We start from the raw sequence: 23,630 nt of genomic DNA on the forward strand, positions 1-23,630 counted from the left end.
TTTTGGTTTTTCTCCGGTACCGGGAACCGAACTCACGACCTTGCGCTTGCCAGGCAGGCACTTTGCCGCTGAGCTAAATCCCCAGCCCCATCAGACAGGATCTTGTTATGCAGTGTAGACTGGCCTTAGACTCACTCTGTAGCCCGGGATGGCCTCAAATTAGCATGAATCCTCCTGCCTCAGCCCGAGTTGCCACCATACCCAGCTAATCTTTCTTTAGAACCAGGTGGAGATCAAACCATTGAGCTACTCTCCCAGAGTCTCCCTTATTTTGTATTTATGTATGCGCAGGAGCTCTGGAAAGAAGGGAGCAGGAGTCCCTCCAGTAAAGTCACGCTTTCTATGGAAAAGAACAAAGTGCCTGCAAAAGGGCGCTTGGGGAGCAAGAGGGTGTTTTTAGGACTGTCGATTCCGTTGCAGGAAAGCATCTCTGCTTTCACCGGCAGAGACAGTGAACACCTATTTCTCCTCAGCCCATGGCTTCTTTTTTCTAGGTCACTTCTGGTCCCTTTTTCGAGCTTTACAGCAACACCTTCTGCTCCAAGCTACTCTTATAACCTGCAGTGCATATAAAACTTTACTTAGAAAATATTTCCCAGTTTTGAAATACAAGCCATCACACAAATAGAACTAGAGTTGCATGCGGAATGAATATTTTATTACTAGATTATAAAAATAAAATACAAAATAATTTTAAAACAGAACTTAAAACACTGTACAAAGCTTTAATATGATACAAATGGGAAATGAAATAAATAATTACACTTTTATGTACAGATGGCCTATACAAAAGCATTCTGTGTTTCTGCCCTACTCCATGTCCTTGGTTGCCTGAGCAAAACTCGGAAGGGAGCTGCAGGGGGGAGAGGGACACAACGCAATACCTTGGAGGTATTTCAGAGAGCAGCTTCTCATCTTCCTGGTCTCACGAAGAGGAGAGGGGACAGAAAAATGGATTATTAAAGTTATCTATTCTAACTCACTGGTCTCGTGCAGAAGAGAATTCTGGTTTGTGTTGAATCTGATCTCACAGCTGCCAATAGCTTGTAACTTTCAAGATTTATACTGCATTGAAAACTAGAACCTCCCACCCTTTTCCTAAAGGCTGGGAGCTTCTAAGTAAAGGATTTTGGGCAGGGGGACGGGCTGGGAGCCGGGCGGCAGGGAGTGAGGACAGCCGGGCTCATCTGATGCTCCCAGAGCCCAGCCCACCCATCCAGTGGCACACCCTAGCGGCTCAGGGTTGGTTTTCGTTCTTTTTCTTTGCATTTCTGACCGTGTTTCTTAGTGAACTACTTTCTCTGTTATGCACAAGCATACCCAAAGTGGCCTAAGAACAAGAGAAAAACAAGGTTTTTCGGAAAAAACAAGGTTTTCGGAAAAAGTCCCAAACTTACCCCTCCCTGGGTGGCTTCTCAAAATAAATCACAGTCCTGCCCTGGTGGCTTTGTTTACCCTTGGGATGAGTGGAGAATGGCAGACGCAGCTCAGGTGCGGTGAGGCGCTGCAGATGGTTTTTAGGGATTTGGACTGCATATGAGGAAAGAAGCATCCTACGGCAAGGGTAGTCCATATGAACACTGACTGGCTCAATGCTTTTAAAGAAAGGAGTGAATACGCAGGTAGAAAATATGAAGCGCTATTAAAGTACTAAAAGGAGGTAAATCCCCTACCCGTTACATACAATGATCAGCAAATTCTGTAGATCTCAAAAGATCTGCCTCCCATGTTCTGCTCAACTCACGACCTTTGGCCCAGGGTGTCTGGGAGACGCAGCCAACATCACTTCCAATTAAAGCAGCAGCCTGTGAGGCTGCACAGGACACGGGTGCCCTGTGTCTCTGTAACTCAGGAGCCAACTGAGGTAAGCAAATGCTCAGACCCTTACTGAGTAAATGTTACATCTCTGCCATTCAGCATCCCACCATTATATGGAACCTCACGGTGCTCCTGATCCAGGTACATATGGTCATTTTCTGAGCCAACTTTACTTAAAGGGAGTAACTAAACAGCAAGTTTACAAATTTTCAAAAGAGCAGACCATCACAACTCAGTTGCAAAATGTCTTGACGAGCCATGTCTGGTTGGGGACTTCTCTGGGGTTCAAATGTGCAGCATCCAGATCCACCCCCTAACGAACAAGGATCCTCGTCCCACGTCCTGGAGTTCCCCAGGAATATGCCTCCTGCAGTTCTCACCAGCAATGCTGAGCAACCGACTCCAAAAGCCCCCAAGACTTTCTGGGTTAAATTTCTCTAGTTCCAGAGGAATAACCAAGATATGAAGACCGAATACTATGAGTTTCCACTCTACTACACATCCTCACAGTACACAGCGAAGTCTTACTTGGAGAGGACAGGAACTGAGCTATTCTGACAATCCCCTGGGGCTCTCCAGGCACTATCTCCCGTACAGCCTGAAGGCGAGAAGTGCCTCTAGCTCCCTGCTGAGTTAGGGTCTGAATAGGGGCCAGTGGTTGCTGGAACGCGGGGTGTACTAAGGGCAGGGCTGCCATAGGGCTTACACGCCTTAACCCCCTACCTTTTCTACTAAATCATAGACATGGGGTAATCATATTGTCTACAGAATGACTCAAAAAGCTCAACAGTGCAGTTGTGTCAACCATTCCTGTCTCTTCAGTGACAGTTACTAACCCTTTTCTCCTCATAAGCAAAGCCCAGACACACCGGAGATAAAATGCACAGAACCGGAAAAAGGCAGTTTAAAAAGACTGAATGGAAACAGCTAATGCCACAGTACATGAACACAACAGAAGAAATTCTCTACGGCCATGTTTTGACAGAGAAAAAGCAATGAAAACCTTTTAAAATTATGAAGCACTTTGATCTCCAAGGCCAAATCTACATTATCTACAGGTAAATGTATTTTGTAAATGTATTTTGTAATAGCCAGAGCAAGATGCATTTTTTCCCCTAAACCATAAAATTCTTTTTTTGTTTGTTTGGTTTTTTTTGGTTTTTCTCCGGTACCGGGAACCAAACTCACGACCTTGCGCTTGCCAGGCAGGCGCTTCTGCCGCTGAGCTAAATCCCCAGCCCCTAAACCATAAAATTCTTAATTGTAGATCTTGTTTCTCCTCTCTCCGATTCCTAATGTTAGATTAGGAATATAAAATTGTCTGCTCTTGGAAAAAAGCACCTGTTTTTAATACAAAGCTACTGGGTACAGAAAAACTAATTACAGTTTTAACTGTCTGTGTCTGGGTTTATAAAACATGCACCAACGTACACTCTTTCCTTGCAGAGAGGGGGCAACAATACAAACGTCAGCACAGAATCTGTGGCCTGGCAGGTACCTCTGCTGCCGACCAGAAACCCAGGTTCCATAGCCACAGGATGGAGACTGAGCCGCCCTGTGGAACACCGCAGGGAGCAGCAGCTCAGTTCGCTGAAGCAGTCACGGAAGCTGATCAGGACCACAGCGGACCTCAATTACCATTCTGCTGCTCGAGACTTGATTCAATTGACAACTTTACAGAAAAACCTTCACTATGAAACGTGCAACTTAAAAATCAGTAAATATCTGCGCCACTGTCGGCAAGGTCAGCTTGCATACCGGAGCTGGGAATGAGAGTGCCGTCTGCCTATGCGTTACATTCAGAGATGCTTTCCAATTGTCTTCACGTTGAATTTGATATGATCCATTTTCCTTCTTAAATCATCCACTACAGTCAAATGCCTTTAAACCATGCAAGATTACTAGGTGGAGCTTAGCATTTCAATTAATTCAAAGACCCTGAAGGGCTGTCAGCTGAATCCAGAAGAAAAGGGATTGAGCTGCTACTTCTTTTTGTTGTTGCTTTTGAGACAGGGTCTCGCTGTGCAGTTCAAGCTGGCCTTGAACTCACTATGTAGCCCGGGTTGGTCTTGGACTCACAGCAGTGCCCCCCACCTCTGCCTCCTGAGTGCTGGGATCACAGGGTATGCCCCAAGGTGTCTGAGCTGCTGCTACTTCTATCTTCTGTCCTTCCCAAGTAATCTCTGAGATTAGAGAGAAGGTAAGGGCGAGTGGGACTTGGTAACCCACCCTCTGTTATGATACGAAATACCAGGAGTCAAAAGCCAATTTTAACTTTTTTTTTGTACTGGGACTCGAACGCAGGACCTTGCACTTGCCAGGCAGGCACTTATGTCACTGGGCTATCTCCCCAGCTAATTTTAATTTCTGCCCCATACTACTTTTAGTGTAATTTGGTTTGATTTTAGTTAGTGGCCATGTTCTCATCTGAAGTAAAATAACCATACAGGTTTAAAATTACTTGGATGATCTGTGGCTGAAACCCGAACTATACTATCACTAAAAAAAAAACCCAAAAATAAACAAAGAACTGAAAGCAAAAACAAAACTGTTCTCTGTAAAGTACTTTGAAATAAAAATAAAATCCTTGTCAAAAGTGCTGGCTGAGAGTTACCAACTTCTATTTTTAACCTGAGAGACATCTGACATCTAAAATCAAAAGTAAATTTCTCTGGATAAGGATAGTATTTCTAAATGGACTAGTGATACATACGCTGTACTTAGTCTGTTTTGAGAGTGTCAGAGCAGAAACATCTTTGGTTAACTCTTTCTTCTACATGCAAAATAAAACATTTTACACAATGAGGTTTTTATCTCTGGATCTTGATGAGTGTGTTAATGCTACTTAGAAAAGGAGACAACGTGGGAAAGGCTGGGAGAAAAATACCAGGACCAAAAAAGACAGAAAACCTCAGTTGCCATCACAGTCAGTTGTGGCTACCAGCAGACAAATGCCGGTCAGAAAGCAAGTGACACACAGAAAGCGACTTCAGCTCTTCCAGCGGCTACTATTAGCGCATTTCTGACTAGAGGGGTCAGTATTTAAGCTGGCTATTGTTATCACAATTTAGTTAAAGCAACGAGAAAGAAAAAAGAGACAGAGAGAGAAGGAAGGGAGGGGGAGGAAGGAAGGAAAGAAGGGAGTCTTATTTAACCCCTATCCCACCCGTGCGCCCCCCGCCGAAAGTAGAAAAGAGCAAAGTAGAATGGCAACTTTTAGGAAATGTTTTTAAAACAATTTTCCACCAGACCCATGGTTATAATCCCCATCTATCTATTCTAACTGTAAGAACAGAGCTAGGCGATTTAACATGGACAAATCTTTGAGTATTACAAGCATGTCCCAATAATTTCCCCCATTAAAACCTCTTTAAAGTAAAAATTAAATATTCTATCTTGGCTTGTTAGAAACTGCCAACCCTTGCATTCGACACAGGGGAAGCAAGAAGAGTCTCAGGTCGCATGGGCCAAGAACATGTTTTCGGAAAGTAAAGACAGGCAAAGCCTAAGTGTACTGAGGCACACAATAAAAACGGAATTTCACCCTATGTGATCTTGAAATTACAAATGGGGAATGAGAAAGAATGAGTTTATATAAGCATATCTCTATGTATTTATAAATATTTATACACTTTACCATGAAGACATGCAAGTAGTGTTATGGCAACTATTATACAACAAAATACAGAAGGGCCGGTCTTCCAGTATTACAGTTGCTTGAGATAAACAGCAAAAATGTCTTATCTACTACATTCCTCTGTAGTGCTTGAGACTAGAGAGAAAATAAGGTTCCAACTATGCTACATTTCTTATGGGAGACCTTATATGCCTCAATATAGTGTTCTGAGTTTGTTAAAAAGCTCAACACAGAAAGTTCGGTGCAGCTTCAGGGCAGGCGTGATGCAGCATTAGAGTATGTTCACTTAGTGAGGAAGTATCTTTCTGTCTTTTCCAATTCAACTGTATTACGTTTGGCAGCAAACACAAGGTCAAAGAGAAAGCACAGATGTTTGCTAGAAGGCAAATTTCAACAGCAGGCAGACCAATTTACCTGACCTTAACAAGGTCTTTACAACACAAAACACCGACAGAGTATACAAGAGCCCATTTACAAAACCTGTATACTTTAATTTTGCCTGATTCCTGTTAGCAGAAGAGTGAAGTTAGAACAGACGATACCCTTACAGCTTCGTAAATTGAGACTACACAGAAATCAGGCCAAGAAGCCCAACTATTGAACTAAAGCACAGAAGCAGCAGAATGAAACATCAAAAAACATTTAGCCTAAATTTATTTCCCCAGATATTCATTCCTTATTGGCTAAATGTCTAAAACATAGTTTATTAACCTCTGTACCATACTTAATGTCTTCCTGTTTTTCTTTCTAAATCTCTAAAAGCATAGTCGTATTTGCAAGTGGTGTGCTTCTCTAGTATCATCTTGGATTCGGTAACAGAAAGAGCTGGGACGCAGCTGCCCCCACGCCCGAGGTTCCCCTTTACCAGCAGGAGCGGAACACGGTGCCAACGGGTTCTTCTGTCTTGAAGGCTATGTTCCTTGTGTCCTCTCTGGTCAATAATGCCTGCAACATAGCTGTAGTCAGGCTTTTCTGTCCTTTACCTAAGTTTCTCAGTTATTTTTCACAATAAAAATGTAGTGGGTTAACAACTGTTGCTCCAAAGAAAAATATTAGGGGACTAAAAAAAGGTAACTGCATCTGAAGTTCTTAGCATGTGCTGCTAAATACCTACCAGGATATATTGTAAAAATAAGAGACTGGGTTAGATAGAAAATGTTTCTATCTAAGTTAATTCTTGACTTAAAAAAAAAAAAGTAAAATCCAAGGAGGATGTTCTGGGGTGAGGCAAAGTAAAGTGTGGATTCTCAATACAGTAAACAACTCTGTAAACCAAATACAGGAGTACTGGTTCCTTCACAACAGGCTTCCTACATACTCTGTTCTGTTTTTTGTGGTGGTTGGCTTTTTATTTTTGTTTCTTTGAGACAGGGTCTTGCTATGCAGTTCAGGCTGGCCTTAAACTATGTAGCCCAGACTGGCCTCCAACTTGCAGCAATCCTCCTGCCTCAGCCTCCCAAGTGCTGGGATTACAGGCGAGCGCCACCACGCCCAGCTTCTTATATACTCTGATGTCTAAGCAATGACTCCAAGACTGGGAAAGTATGAATGAAAATATCAAACACCTGGTATATAATTTTAAAGGCTTAAAAAATTAGATGAATCTCTTAAAATTCCATTCTGCCTCCTACCCTCTTTTGTTTCAAGGGCAGCTTAAAAAAGACAGCTTCCTTATGAGTTTCTCCCCCATGTATTTTGCTGAATTGTCTCTTCCTATGCCAAGGTGTTGATTCCTATTGCTTGCTACCTGTCTTATGTAATGCTTTACCATACATTATATCTGCTTATAAATAACTGATCATGTTCCTTTCTTTTGTAAGGGAAGAGCAATATTGATTTTTAAAAAATAGACAGTACAGGGACACACATGCATCGGGTCAGGAGGAAGTGGTGGTGTCCAGCTCCTATCTGCTGAGTTTATTGGCTGGCTTGCTCTTCCCTGGGGGCGCTTTCGAGCTGGCCGGGTGGTGGTGGAGGCTGCCAGACCCTTTGGGCCCGCTCCTGCTGGGTTTGCAGTGCTCTTGTTGGCAGGACCTCCTGGAGGAGGAGGACCCTGAGTGGCTAGGAGGGGACTTGCTTCTCCCCAGGTGTGGGGATGAACTCCTCTGCTCGTGGTGGGGCCGCCCAGCCCTGGATGGTGAGGAGCTGGACGTGCGAGGCAAGGATGAGCTCCGAGGAGAGGCGCTGGGGCTCCTTCGAGGGACAACTGGACTCTTGGGTGGTGTTTTGGGACTGTGTGGAGATCCTGGGCTCTTGCACTGAGTGATGCTCCGGGGCTTCTGAGATCCATTCTGAAGAATTTGAGCCAGGCGGGAGAAAAGGTCTGAGTCAGAGTTACTGCTCCCTAGGACTCTGTATCTGCGTAGCCTTAAAAGAACAGAAAAGAATTATTTCCATTTTAATTCATTCCAAATGTGCCTAGAAGTCACCATGTGCCAAGTCACAGTACATACAATGTGTGTCAAAATCAGAAAATACACTCACAGGATTCAGTTACTCTGTGGCGTACTAGCTGTATGACCATGACCACAAACCTCTAAGCATTTCACGAGGAAGGACCTGGACTACCTCATAGCATCAATGAGCAGATCAAGTGAAATAACACAAGTACCCAGATGCAGGTCAGCCACACAGAAGTAACTAAATGGGCTGGGCATGGGGGTGCACGATTGTAATCCCAGAACTCCGTAGGTGGAAGCAGGGGTTCCTGCCAGTTCAAGGCCAGCCTAAACTACACAGCAAGACCCAGTCTCAAAAAACAACAACAAAAACAAACCCCAAGTGTCCCTTAAAAGTAAAAGATAGCTGTGCCTGGTGGCACCTGCCTATAATCCCTGTACTTGGGAGGCTGAGGCAGGAGGATTCCTGCAAGTTTGAGGCTGGCCTGGGTTCCACAGTGATCACGTTCAAGGCCAGCATGAATTATATAGTGAGCCCCTGTCTCAAAAAAAAAAAGTGAAGAATAAATAAAGGTACTCTTAGACAAGAGCTGATAAAGAAGTTAGCAGCGGGGCTGGGGATTTAGCTCAGCGGCAAAGCGCCTGCCTGGCAAGTACAAGGTCGTGAGTTCGGTTCCCGGTACCGGAGAAAAACCAAAAAAAAAAAAAAAAAAAAAAGAAGTTAGCAGCATAGCTCACTGGTAGAGCACATTCTATGCACAAATCCCTGAATATGAGCCCTAGCACTATAGAAAATATAAAAAATAATAATAAAGCTGAGGTAGTTAATTACCACATCAGTTCTGCAAGAAATGCTAGAGGGAGTTCTGTGACTGAAGTGAAAGGACACTAGAGAGTAACTCAGACTCATCAAATAAAATAAAAATCTCAACAAAGGCACACACATGACCAATTTAAAAAGCTAGTATTGCAACAATGGCTTGTAACTCTTTATTTTCTGCATGATTAGACACTTTATATAACGAATCAATTAGTCTAGAAGTAGTAGTATTTTAATTTTGGTCTGTAACTCCACTTCTTGTTTTCTACATAATTGAAGAAATTAATGTAATTCTTTTTTTGTCTTTTTTTTGAGAGAGGGTCTCAATATGCAGCTCAGGCTGGCCTTGAGCTCACTTTGTAGCCCAGGCTGGTCTCGAACTGGCAACAGTCCTCCTGCCTCAGCCTCCCAAGTGCTGGGATTACAGGCGTGCACCACCTCACCCAGCGAGATTAATGTATTTATAATTATAAACTTATGCTTTCTGTTTTTTGTTTTGTTTTTTTGAGACAGGCTCTTGCTACATAGCCCAGGCTGGCCTTGAACTCACTCACTACTCAGGCTGGCTTCAAACTCACAGCAGTCCTCCTACCTCAGCCTCCCGAGTGCTGGAAAACTTATGTTTTTGGATACACAATGTATAAAGATGTAATCTTATTAACAACTGAGGGGAATGGGGATAGAGATTTAAAAGAGCAGAATTTTCTTAAGAGCAGAATTTTTATATGTACTTAAATTAAACTGGTATAAATCCAAATTAAAGTGTTACAACTAGAGGATAGTAAACATAATCCCATGGTATCCAAAAAGAAGACAGCAATAGGAAAAGAGAAACAATTTAAGTATTTCAGGGCAGGGGATATAGCTCAGTGGCACAGCCCTTGACTGGCAAGCATGAGGCCCTGAGTTTGATTCCTGGTATGGAAGGAGGGAAGGAGGGAAAGAGGGAAGGAAGGAAGGAAGGAAGGAAGGAAGGAAGGAAGGAAGGAAGGAAGGAAAGAAAGAAGGAAGGAAGGAGGGAAAGAAGGAAAGAAGGAAGGAAGGAAGGAAAGAAGGGAAAGAAGGAAGGAAGGAAGGAAAGAAGGAAGGAAGGAAGAGAAGGAAGGAAGGAAGGAAGGAGAGAAGGAAGGAAGGAGGGAAGGAAGGAAGGAAGGAAGAAAGGAAGGAAGGAAGGAAGGAAGGAGAGAAGGAAGGAAGGAAGGAAAGAAGGAAGAAAGGAAGGAAGGAAGGAAGGAGGGAGGGAAGGAAGGAAGGAGGGAGGGAAGGAAGAAAGGAAAGAAGGAAGAAAGGAAGGAAGGAAAGAAGGAAGGAAGGAAAGAAGGAAGAAAGGAAGGAAGGAAGAAGGAAGAAAGGAAGGAAGGAAGGAAAGAAGGAAGGAAAGAAGGAAGGAGGGAAGGAAGGAAGGAAGGAGGGAAAGAAGGAAGGAAGGAAGGAAGGAAAGAAGGAAGGAAGGAAAGAAGGAAGGAAGGAAGGAGAGAAGGAAGGAAGGAAGGAAAGAAGGAAGGAAGGAAGGAAGGAAGGAAGGAAGGAAGGAAGGAAGGAAGGAAGGAAGGAAGGCAGGAAGGAAGGAAGGAAAGAAGGAAGGAAGGAAGGAAGGAAGGAAGGAAGGAAGGAAGGAAGGAAGGAAGGAAGGGAAGAAGGAAGGAAAGAGTTTCACTACAAAAAAAAAATTCAACTAAATACTGAAAACTGTTGGGCGTGGTGGCGCATGCCTGTAAGAGGGAGGGTAATGTAATCCCAGCCCTCTGGAGGCTGAGGCAGGAGGACCACTGTGAGTTCAAGGCCTGGCTGGGCTACAAAATGAGCTCAAGGCCAGCTTGAACTACACAGTGAGACTTTGCCTCAAAAAACCCAAGTAAATAATAAAAACTGAAGACAGTGATGAAAGAAACAAGGGACAAAAAGCTATAAAATGTACACAGGAAACAAGGAGCAAAGGACACAAGTTGCCCTATCTGTCAGCCTTGAGAGATAAGGAAATTCTGGCATACACTACAGCATGGTGACTGCTAAAGATTTTATGCTGAGCCACGACAAACACTGTACGATTCTTCTCATATGAGTTCCTGACAGTAATCAAAATCAGAAAGAGGGCTGGGGATTTAGCTCAGCGGCAAAGCGCCTGCCTGGCAAGCGCAAGGTTGTGAGTTCGGTTCCCGGTACCGGAGAAAAACCAAAAAAACCAAAAAAAAACAAACAAACAAACAAACAAACAAAAAAATCAGAAAGAAAGGAGACTAATGACTGCCAGGTTGGGGTTTATTGTTTCATGGGTATAGTTTCAGTTTTATGATAAAGAGTTGCCTAGGAATGGACAGTGGTAACAATTGCATGACAAAAGGAACAGATTTAATACCACTGGTTAAAATGGTAAATTTTGGCCAGGCATGGTACCATACACCTATAATCCCAGCACCTGGCAGGCTGAGGCAGGAGGCTTGCCATGAGTTCAAAGCCAGCCTGGGCTACATAGTGAGTTTAAGGCCAGCCTGCATTACATAGCAAGGCCTTGTTTCAAAAACAATTTCCAAAAAGAACTAAACAAAATGATGGTTAAATTTTATATTTACTATACCCTACACCACAATTTTAAAAATTGGGAAAAAAGAATTAAATAGATCAATCTATACTGTACTAATAAGCCTGTGAAAGGTAGAAAAGAAAGCAGATGCTCAAAAGCAGGCAAAAAGAAACGCTTCTCCCAGCACTACTATAAAAAAGGCGAGGAACTTGACCCAGCAGTGCAGACAGCATACCTGGCTTCCACTCCAGGCCTTGCAGGTGGCTTCCCGGGCGGTGGCCGAGGCAAGAACTGCGACGAGGGCGAGCTGCCGACCTGATCTGTGCTGACCCACGAGACGGGCCTTGGGATCTTGCTCTTTCTAGATTGTGAGATGACGGGTGACAGAAAGCTATCTTCCGCTGACCTGCTCAGGGGAGGGTCTACTGCCAGTCTGGAGAAGGGCATGAAGACGTCCTCCTCGGAGAAGGGCACGGGGACAGCAGCCAGCTTCTCCTCCAGCAGCTTATTGGAGGCACTTGAGAGGTCGCCGAGGAAGGACCTGAACTGCCTTTTCTCCACCAGCAGTCTCACCAGGTCGGGCTGGTACGCTTTCTTCTGCAGCAGCTTCTCCTTCGCAGAAACGGGCGAGGAGGCCTCGAACACGGACTCGATCTCCTGTGCCAGAACGGGGATCCGGCTGTGTCTGGTGACGAGGGCCGACCTGCCTGCGTCCTTCCGGGCGGGGGGAGCACGCTCGTTCTCCGAAACGCGATGAATCCGCTCTCCGTTTCTTGGGGCACTTTTCTCTCCTTTATCCTCTTGGCACAGCAAAGCAGACAGGCCCCCTGGATGCTCCGGAAGGCCTTCCATCTGCACGGCATCGTCCTGAGACAGCCTGCTTTTCTGTGTTGCCGCCACCTGGCCTAGCTGTCCTTCAACATGTGGGTCAATGACTCTTGGAGAAAAATCGGAAGTTCCAGCTGCCAGGAGCTGCATGAGCTCAGAATTTCTGCCCTGACTTGGCACCACACTGGAAGGCTGCGTCTTGGTCACATCAAGAGGCTCAGTAGCAGCGGAAGGGTCCTTTTCCTCAGTCCCCAGATCTGCTCGGAGAGAGAGCTCAACACAATACTGTTCTTTACTTAACTTCTCGTCCTCATTATCCGACCCTAGCAGCATGCTTTTCTCCTGAATTTCCACAGAGAACCCCCCAAATTCCCTCACGACTAGTCCGTTATCATGAGGAAGGTCTTTTGGTCCCAGTTCCTGGTGTCTGTCACTCTCCCTAACCTGGGGCAAAGGGTCTTGGCCCACGGGATCTGCCTGAAGCCCCTCCCCCTCTGTCCCGGCCAAGCCAGAGAAGTTCTCCCGGGGAGAGTAAAGCTCCACAGTGGGCTCCACGGGCTGCAGATCTTTCTTCTCCAGATGCTGACCACAGTGAAAGCTTCCTGAGGTTGACTGTGTTGATGCCACAGAAGGTCTAGGAATTGTAATCTGGACAGGGGAGAAAAAAACGCAAACATAGTTTGTGAACTATCAATCAAGATAAAAGAGTTCAGATTTAACACTTCAACTCCGACTTATGACAGGAACTCAGATGCTGACTGGGTCAACCCAATTCATTTTAAAAATAAGCAATTATAGGCTAAGGTGGTTACACTATCGTCATCCTAGAATTTCGGAGGCTGTAGTAGGAGGACTGCCGTGAGGTTAAGGTTAGGCTGGACCACATAGTGAAACTCTGCCTCAAAAAGACAAAACAAACAAACCCCAACCAACAACAACAAAAAAAAAATAGGGGCAACCCTGAGTAAAGATGAGTGACACTCCTGACCCCCTAACTCAGGAGCCATGCAGAGCGGCTCTGCCCTTTCATGAGCATCCTCCATGCCCCGGAAGATTGAGTCTCCAGAATGCACCACCTGAGTTCTTGCACTTTCTCATTTTGGCTGGGTCTGCTAAGTGGGGGGCAGCAAATCAGTGGGCTGGAGTAGAGAGGACAGGTGCCCGGGCTCCGCTTCCTCTGTTGTGGTGGGGGTCACATTCTACCACCATGGCCCCAGATCCTGGAACATGGCCCCTTCCTCACAGATGTTAACTCTCTGGGTTCTGCTAACAACGCTTTTTCCCCCCGCAGGACTCACATTAGGAATGGATCTCCTACTGCTGGCCCTGTTGACTCTAATTCTAACTCTACATCTGTTAAGCATGATGGTGCATGTCTGTAATTCCAGCGCTCAGGAGGCTGAGGCAGGAGGATCATTTTGAGTCTGAGGCCACCCTAAGCTATAAAGTAAGCTCAAGGACAGCCTGAACTGCAAAGCAAGACTCTGTCTCAAAAAGAAAACAAACAAAAACTTGACATTTGTGAAAAGTTCCTTTCATCAAACTCTCCAAATCCCTTAGAATATACCATCTGTCCAAATGAACTCAACAATGTTGGATTTTTTGTTTGTTTTGTTTTTTTAAGAAAGGGTCTCGCTATGCAGTTCAGGCTGACCTTGAACTCCTTTGTAGACCAGGTTGGCTTCAAACTTGCAGTGATTCTCCTGTCTCAGCCTCCTGAGTACTGGGATTACAGCAATGCACCATCCTGCCCAGTCTCAATAGTGTTTGTAAGAGGAATACTCCACTGGTCTTCTGAGACTGAAGCTAAAATTAATTTCTCTAACTCTGAGATTAGCTCATTTTAGATTAGAATATAAATATATCTGCATGCACAGTATTAAAAAAAGGAATTATAAGCCAGGTGTGGTGGAGCCCACCTGTAACCTTAGTACTTGGGAGGCCGAGGCAGGAGGACTGCCATGAACTTGAGGCCAGCCTGGGCTGCACAGCAACAGCCTATCTCAAAAAAAAAAAAAAAAAAAAAAAAAAAAAAAAAAAAAAAAAAAAAAAAAAAGGAATGACAACCTTATATGCCAAAAACATAAACCAAATGTGGTGGCATGACTATAACCCCAGCATTCTGCAAGGCTGAGGCAGGAGGACTGAAAGTTCAAGGCCAGCCTAGGCAACTTAGGGAGCCTTTATATCAAAACTTTAAAAAAAAGTCCAGGGAGGTAGTTTATGTGAAGACCCCTGAGTAAATCTCTAGTAAAACCAAACAAATAAATGTACTGTACATATATACGCACACAAGAGAATTTTCTTGAAAAAATTGAGCAATTATGATAACCTGCATAAACTAATCTATTTCCACATAAATTTATAAAATATTCTTAAATCATTTTAAAAAATTGACTTCATAATTTCCTTATATTTTATATATACAAACCTATATCTATATATAGATATATATTTTGAGACAAAGCCTCACTATGTAGATAGGCAGGCCTCAAATTTGCAGTCCTCCTGCTTCAGCCTCCCAAGTAATGGATTACAGGTGTGTGCCACTTACCCTTTCCCTAATATCCCCTTTCTACTTCATGTCTCTGAAAAAAATTTTCCTTTTGTCTCTTTTGTAAGGATTGTAATGGTACTAGGATAAAAACTTAGAGAAATTTAACATTCACACCAATAGGTCTTCTTACAAATGAAAGGCATGTGGTATACAAAATACCTACATCTCACATTGTCTTTATGGACAAAGAAAATAATTTAGAAGAGATACAGGGAATAGAGTAATTTCTTGGTTTCCAACACAGCCAAGAATTAGCTGAGCTATAGAAACAAATTCCTTTTAATTATTCAAATTTCTTGGGCCATTCAAACTGTGCTACAGGCATTTTCTTTTTTTGGTTTTATTTTTGCTCTTCTTGAGAGAAAGTCTCACTATGTAGCTCAAACTGGCCTCAAATTCATGTTCCTGCCAGGTGTGGTGGCACACACCTGTAATACCAGCACTTGGGGAGGCTGAGGAAGGAGGAGCACTGTGATTTTGAGGCCAGCCTAGACTTCATAGAGAGCTCAGGGCTGCTTGAACTACAAAGCAAGACCGTCTTTAAAAAAAAAAAAGGGGCTGGGGATTTAGCTCAGCGGCAAAGCGCCTGCCTGGCAAGCGCAAGGTCGTGAGTTCGGTTCCCGGTACCGGAGAAAAACCAAAAAAAAAAAAAAAGAATTCATGCTCCTCTCACCTCAGCTGCCCACATGCTAGAACTGGAGCCGTGGAGAAAGCAGAGAATGGGGAAGGCAGTAGTCTTTGCTACAAAGGTGGGTAACACTAAAAATCTAAAGCTTCGAGGTTGAATCAAACAAAAAGTAAAAACTTATTTTTTTCCCTTTCCTTGTTTTTAAGGGGGTTTGCACAATTTTGCAAGGTACTAAAAATCATAAGCAAGTCACAACTTGGACTATATTTCAGCCCCCTTGACTAGTCTATAGTATAAATCACCTGCACAACTGTATAAGGCAGTCCTGAGAAAGAGAAAAACAAACTAGCAAAGTTCTAGCTAAAGAAGTAAGTAGATACTTACTTCCCGCTTTTGAAACACAGGCAAATTCCTCCAGAAAAGTACATAAGTGAAGCTTCATCCATAACCTTTCCTACTGTTTTGCAGCTGCATGTGAAACTGTGTTCCCTTAGAAAATGTCTCAGGCTGGATGATCCTGCTGTTCTGGTGAGTCAGAAGGAAGGGCCATCTGATGGCTGGGACATTTGGTAACCACCATCCATGCAGGACCGAGGGACTGCCAGGGCTTCTTACTGCCTGGAGACTCTTTCGGGCTTTGCTGGCCATCCCTGGCCTTTCTGAGGCTCTCCCAGCTCCCCATCACCAGGTGAGAAGGTTCTGCTTACTGCCGGCAGAGCGAGGCAGAAGCAGCAGCGTTTCCTCAGAGGGGTCCTCTGTGGGAGACTGTTATTACCACTGCCCGCATCTGCTGTCCAAGTGCAGTCACTCAACCCCAGACCTACGGAAGCAGTTCTGCAAGGGAGGACTCAAATGCTGTATCTTTTTTTTTTTTGGAGACAGCGTCTCCCTGTATAGTTCAGGCTGGCCTTGAAATCTCTATGATCCTCATGCCTCAGCCTTAAGTGCTGGGATTACAGGTGTGCAAACCACTTCTGGCCTGAAATGCTATATTTTAAACAGGTAAAGGTGAAAAACTATTTTTTTTTTTTTTTTTTTTTTTTTTTGGTTTTTCTCCGGTACCAGGAACTAAACTCACGACCCTGCGCTTGCCAGGCAGGCGCTTTGCCGCTGAGCTAAATCCCAAGCCCCAAAAAACTTTTATTTATTTATTGAGGGAGCAGAGATAAGATTTATTCATGAACTTGTTAAGGAGGGGGGCAGCATGGTGGATGCCTTCAGGAGTGCAAGGCCCGCCACTTTCACTCCGCAGCCATCAGGGATGAGAAGGCCTACTTCTTGGAGATGTGGATCTTCTGGTGGCCAGGGAACTTGAACTTGGCCTAGGCAGGGCCTCGATCACATGCTCCTGTTCTGCAGCTTGGTGTGGATGGACAGGATGACCTATCCAATGTGAACTCTTGCCACTGTGTATGCCTGGCTGGAACTAAGACTTGAGGTGGCAGGAGGTCAGATACTGAACATCCACAGGAAGCAGCGTCTCCAAGGTCCCTTAGGGCACCTGCACAAGCAACAGGCTACATACACCACTGAGCAGTGTTTGCAGCCACTGCGCACTGGACACTCATGAAAAACTGTAATAGGATGTAAACAGGAGAAATTTCTGGGTGGAGATTACAAACGTAGGCATAGGCCTAGTAACAGTGGACAGAATAAAGAACAAACTGCAAATGGTTAAATATAGGCCGTCCTCATCTAAGGTATAATAAAAAGCTCTAGGATTATAAATATTTTAGAAACCATATGTACACACACTTAATTGTGGGACTTAATTATACATGTTATTCCAAAATTCAATTATAATGCTATTTTATGACCTGAGTTTGATATTATGAAAGGATGATATGGTGGTACACACTTGTAATTCCAGCACTTGGGAGGCTGAGGCAGGAGAAGGATCACCAGGAGTTTGAGAGACCAGCCTGGCTATATGGTGAGTAGCTTAGACTACACAGTCTAGGGCTAGCTTATACTACACAGTCAGAACCTGATGGAGACTACTACAAAGCAGCCCTGAGCCTGAGCAAGACTTAAATTAACCAGCTGACTTTCCATGTTCACTTGTGAGTCTGTCCAAGGCCTAGCCTCCTTGTCTGGGGATGAGTGGTGGACTCACAGTAAGCGAACCTTTGTGAGTCACTAATCCCTACTAAGGCCTGTAATGGTGGATGAAGCTGGAAAGCCTCAAAGAATAAGCCAAGATCACAGCCAAGGACACCTGGATCTAACTTCAATTAGATAAAGACTAATCAGGCATCTCACTCCTAGGTGGATTAACTTAATACCTCACTTGGAGAAGTCCTTGAGTTGGTTCCGTCCTTCTTGAATACTCTTCTCCCTTCTTCTGATAACCAAATAAATATAGTCCACCCAGAGAAAGTCTTGGTCTTAGCCCTGACAGAATCTCAAATTCTGCAAGGGGGCTCTGATCTTCCTGAAGCCCTGAAACCATTCCATTTGCCTCTTTTTATTTAGCCTTCACCATACACTTGTTTGGGAGATTTTGGACCTGATAAGCGTGCAATAACTAAGGGGATAGGGCCAGGGATGTAGCTTAGCGGCATAGTGCCTACCTGGCAAAAGCAAGGTCCTGAGTTCAATTCCTGATACCAAAACAAACAAAAAATAACTAAGGGATATTATTAACTGAGTAAGACCCTGTCTTAAAAAAAAAAAGGAAAACCTTCTAAAAAGTTGTATGTGTGCTGCCCACTGTAATCTCAGCACTCCAGAGGTGCAGGCAGTTTGAAGCCAGCCTGGAATACATAGTGAGTTCAAGGCCAGGCTGAATTACATAGTGAATCCGTCTCAAAAACACCAAACCAAACCAAAAAATACTTTTAAAAAAATTTCATATTGAATGCTGAGTGTGGTGGTACATACCTGTAATCCCAGCACTCAGGGGGCTAAAGCAGGAGGATCACCAAGAGCTGAAGGCTAACCTGGACTACAAAAGTGAGTTCAAGGCCAGCCTCCACTACAGTGTGACCCCGTCTCAATAACAAACAAATAGCTGGGTGTGGTGGTGCATGCCTGTTATCCTAGCACTAAGGCGGCTGAGGCAGGAGGATTGCTGCAAGTTGGAGGTCAGTCTGGGCTACATAGTTTAAGGCCAGCCTGAACTGCACAGCGAGACCTTGTCTCAAAACAACAACAACAACAACAACAACAAAAAACCCCAAATACACAAACATTTCATATTGGAGGGTTGACTATATTATCACTATATCTGTTAGACAAATTCAGCACTATCACAGAATCTTAGCTGACTGATTATCAGGCTTTTGTTAACAGCATCTTGAGTGAGTAACAGAATAACAATGAAACAAGTCTCTTACCGCTGTCAGGGGTCCTTCTGCTTGTGCCTCCATAGGACTTGTGGGTGTCGCGGCAATGAACTGACTAGTTGCTCCAGCCTGGAGCTCCAGTCTGTCTGTGTACTGTTCTGAAGGAGCTGCGGCAGGGCATTCTGCAGACAGTGCTAAGACCACACCTGAAGGTTCCTTCCTTAAATGACTGTTTCCAGCCCAAGAACCCAACTGGAGCCTTTCATCTTGAGGTGATTCCTCAAGAACTTGAAGCACTTCTGGCTCCTCATCAGAAGGGCTTCCAGTTGTTTTGTGACCTAAAGCCTCATTTGTCCTGAAATCCTGAAGGTCTTGCTCCTTGTCCACAATCACCCATTCTTTGGAGTCAACTTCTTGTTTGCAAGAGCTCAGGTTAACAGCTATAAATCCATTGCTGCCCCCGCCATCTGCCTGCTCAGGGGTGTTGGCAGAGGCGTGTTTGGAGGCATCTGGAAGATATTCTTCATCATAGTGCCAGATGTGGTCCGTGCGGGATGCAGCAGGAAGACAAGGCTTCTGAAGCAGGGCAGGGACAGCAGATCCCTTACCTGTACTGGAATCCTTGTGCATTTTCTCCAGGCTTAAGAAAAAGGAGGGAAGTGACTCGATGTGTATCATATAACCCATAAGCTCTATGCAGAATTACTACCCATGGAAAGAGGAAAGAGTGTTATAAAGTATAAGGACAGCTTCACGGGGCTGAAATGTTCTCCACTTGCAATAATTCTACTTGGGAAGATGGAGCTCAGTTCTTTCTTGAGAATGGCCCTTTCTACTTCTCTTCTTTTCTTAGACTACTTCTTTACCAAACCAAACATTTATTTGTACTGCACTCTTATATTTACTCTTCATCTGCCCCACAATTCAAAATGTCTAAAAACACCGTCCCTACTGTAGTGCAACGTTCCCACCCTACTGCCCCATATAAGGGATTGAACCCAGGGCCTTCACACAGAGCAACATCACCAGTCCTTTTAAAATTTTTTACTTTGAGACAGGGTATCACTAAGTCACTAAACTTCCTGGGCTGGACTTGAACTTGTGATCCTCCTGTTTTAACCTCCCAGACTGCTGGGATTACAGGCCTGTGCCACCATGCCCAATTTAGTGCATCCTTTTGATCGCATCAAGATTTAGAATACACTTGTAATACAATGCTTCCTCACATGAATGTTTACCATGTGAGAAGGAAAACTCAGACAGGAAAGACTGTTTAAAATGGAAACTACATGCGAGGTGTGGTGGTAGCACCTCTAATCCCAGCACTTGGGACCTTGTCTCTGGAAAAAAAAAAAAAAAAAAAAGAAACTGAGGTCAGGCATGGTAGCAGACACGTGTAACACCAGCACTTGGGAGGGTAAGGCAGGAGGAATATTTCAAGTTCAAGGGCACTTGGGCTACATAGTGAGATACTGTCCCAAAGAACCAAAACCTAATGAACAATAAACAAATACATAAGATAAAATGAAAACAGGATTATTTAGCTCAATGCAAAGGCCCTCGGTTCAGGCTCTAGTATTGCTAAGTAAATAAGAAAGCAGGCAAGGCCAAAAATGCGTAAAATGTCTTGAATACAGTAATCTGTCTTTCTAACCTTTCACTGACAATAGTAGCTCCTGGAGGTGTATCACTGAAGGGTATAAATATTTTTAAGGTACTTATGTCTTAATTTCTGAAGCCTTCTATAATTCATACTATATACCAAACTTGTTGTAAAGTTTCATTTCTGCCTCCTATTACCAAATTGTAGGGGTAATAGGGTTCATTAGCCTTGAGCTACAAATAGTCATGGCCTATCTATGTACGATGCTCCACAGTTTCATTTCCTAGACGCTCCCATAACCACCGCTTCACTGTAGCATTTGGAATATGAGAAGATGATTCAATGAGAGTCAGGACGAGGATGAAGATAATACAGACATGGATGAAAAATGAGGGCTTAATGAAGTTAACGTTACAAAAATGCAACAATTTCTTGAAGAATTTACTTAATAGAAATACTGACTTTTCAGAAAGATGGCAGAGTGGTGAGCAGCAGAGAAAGATGGCAGAGTGGTGAGCACCTCTCTGAGATGCTAGAATATAGCACCATGAGGAAGAGAAGGAGGAGGGAAGTGGGTCCCCAGAACACAGCAAGGATCTGAAGTGAAAACTGAAGCCCACTAGGTGGGTGAAGAAAGAGACCTGAACACAGTAGAAGGAAAAGGCAAGCGGTGCCTTCTCCCTGAGCCCTGACTCACTGTGTACGAGGGGTGGCACAAACCTGCAGATGCACGGTGACCACAGAAGACCCCAGATGCCTCCCTACAGAAGTACAGCAGTGGAACAGAGCAGTAGACACAGCAGACTGCACTGACTGGTGAGTTATTTGGATTCAGATGCCCCCCATGAGACAGAGACTGCTCAGTAGTTGTCTTGGAGAGAGGCCAGCTGAACTTGAAACTCAGAGCAGTGCCGGCTGGCTCCACTGAGCAGCTCCAGAGTCGGGATGAGACGGAACTGAGTTCAAGCTGGCAGGAGGCACACAGAATGTTACAGGCTGAACAAATAAAATTCCAGTGTCACAGCCAGAAATGACCCTGAACTTCAATGGAACTAAAGGTGCATGCTTGCTGAGATTATCCATTACCACCCTGTTGAAATCTACAGCTGGTTTGCTGGGATTAATCAACATGGATCTAGACTATCTGCCCACTCTGTCCACCAATGACAGCAGAGACCCCTTGAAGTGGATGTATTTTTTCTTTTCTTTTCTTGCTTTGTTTTTGTATTTGTTTTTTATTTTTTGTTGATTATTCTTGTTTTTCTGAGTGTGAACACTGTTTTTAGTTTTTTGTTGTTGTTCTGTTTTTGTTTTTATTTCATCCTTCTCTCCTTCCCTGTCTTCTTCACCAGTTTTGTAAAGTTTGAGTACTACTCATCATCCAGCCTTGCTTCTAATCACTTCCTCTTCTATTTCTCTATTTTTCCTCCTACCCCCTTTAAACTTTCTCTCCTGAGGGTTAAATCACCATACTGAGGGCTTATTTACTGTATACAATTTTCTGGTTTGATTTAGATTTTGTTGTATAACCACAAATCTAGTTTATTCAGTTAAAAGTGGCATATTAAGAGTTACCACAGTTTGTCATTTTCTAGGCTTTGTTTGGTGCTACTGTTGCTGCTGATTTTACTACTTTAGCCAAGGTGATAGAACTGTTTTAGTCAGTTGTTCTTCCTGGTATGCCAAATCTGAGATTGCCTAAGGGTCATAAACAATGCTGCAGGCCAGTACCAAAGAATCAGGGACTAGGCCAAGTAGGCAACAACCTCTCATCCCCAATAAATTGAAGAGGGAGGATCTTGCAACATACTCAAAACCCAAAGCCAGCTACATTGGGAAGACACCTCTGAGAAGTAGTGATGTCCTAAGAGCTCTAAATACTAGCAACAAAGCTGCTATAAGCAATTTATAATCATCAAGCTAGGGATTAAGCTAAAAAAAATTAGAAAATGAGAAGACACTTAAGCAAGACAGAACTCCAGACTTCAGCTCACCAAAGGCAAACTCGGGGAGCATTGAGGTGGAACAATTCAAAGGCCACTCCCGCCTGGATTCTCTTAAGTGGTAAGAGTGGAAGTAACAAAGCAGACGAATGAGGCTTTCAAAAAAATCAAATCAGAAATAATTTCTCAGATAACTACAGAGACAGTGACCATAATGAAAGACATGGTTAGTGACTGAAGAGCAAATACAGATTTAAAAAAAAAAATAGAGGAGCTTAGTAAAATGATGGAAACCATGAATGCTCAACATAGGAAAGGAACAGAATCCATGAAACAGATTCAAACAGCCAGGAGATTAAAAATTCCTTTGACTGTATACATAGAAGAATGAGCCAATGTGTGAAAAGAATATCCAAAATAGAAGACAGAATTTTTTTTTTGAGATAGAGTCTCATTCACTATGTAGTTCAGGCTGACCTCGAGCTCACTTTGTAGCCCAGGCTGGCCTCAAACTTGCAAAGATCCTCCTGCCTCAGCCTCCTGAGTGCTAGGATTACAGGCGTGTGATAGGATTGTGATTAGCCATTATGAAAAGAAAGATTTCTTTGAAAAAGCAAGGGATTATGAAAATTCAATCCAACAGGTGCTAGATGATGCAAAGAAGAGTAACATAAGATTGTTCAGAGTCAATGAAAAAGCAGGAGAAAGTACAAATAACATAAAAATCTTGTTCACAGAAGTAATGTTAGAAAACTTCCCACATGCAAAAGGTTAAAACTAGACCCTTATTTTTCACCATGAAGTAAACTAAAATTGAAATAGATCAAAGATATAAATATTAAAACAGAAACACCAAATATACTGGAAGACAGAATAGCTAAAATTCTTGAAGACATTGGTATAGACCAAGATTTTATTAACAAAACCTCAATTGCACAGGAAATATCACAAAAAATCAACTAGGATCTTCTTAAAAAACTTTTGCACAGCAAGAGAAACCACCAACGGAGTGAAGAGACAATCCACAGTGTAAGAAAAAATTTTCCCAAAGCCCAAAGAAGGGAGGAGATTATAAAGATTAGGGCAGAAATTAATGCAACTGAGACAAAGAAAACCCTCCAAAAAATAAATGAATCAAAGAGCTGGTTCTTTGAAAGAATAAACAAAATTGAAAAACCCCTAGGCAATCTTATCAAGAAAAGGAAGGAAAGAACTCAGATTCATGCAATAAGGAATGAAAAGGATGACATTACTACAGATTCCACAGAAATTCAGAAGATCATTAATACCTACTTTGAAAATCTTTACTCCCATGGGATAGAAAACTCAGAAGAAACGGACAGATTCCTAGATATGTACGAATAACCAAGGTTGAGTCAAGAAGGTATCAAATTCCTGAACAACCCAATATCAACTAATGAGATTGAAAGCATGATTAAAAACCTACCGACAAAGAAAAGCCCAGGCCCTAATGGATTCACAGCAGAATTTTGTAAGAAGTTTAGAGAAGATTTAATACCAACCCTCCTCAAACTCTTCAATGAAATTGAAAAGGAAGCAATTCTCCCTAACTCATTTCTGGAGGCAAG

General features: G+C 43.4%; 1 protein-coding gene across 1 annotated transcript in view; it reads right to left on the reverse strand.

Moving 5' to 3' along the window:
- Window positions 1-7,346: 7,346 nt before the first annotated feature.
- The window catches only part of Ttbk2 (tau tubulin kinase 2), a gene marked incomplete at its 5' end in the record, with an annotated part of 106,265 nt that continues 89,981 nt past the window's right edge, over window positions 7,347-23,630 (reverse strand). The window contains 3 exon segments of the mRNA XM_013512442.1: window positions 7,347-7,822; window positions 11,431-12,671; window positions 18,547-19,135. Of these exon segments, the coding sequence (XP_013367896.1) occupies window positions 7,360-7,822; window positions 11,431-12,671; window positions 18,547-19,135 (2,293 nt within the window). The 3' untranslated portion in view covers window positions 7,347-7,359.

The sequence above is a fragment of the Chinchilla lanigera genome, unplaced genomic scaffold (genome assembly GCF_000276665.1).
Source record: "Chinchilla lanigera isolate Chin_1 unplaced genomic scaffold, ChiLan1.0 scaffold00015, whole genome shotgun sequence".
NCBI lineage: Eukaryota > Metazoa > Chordata > Mammalia > Rodentia > Chinchillidae > Chinchilla > Chinchilla lanigera.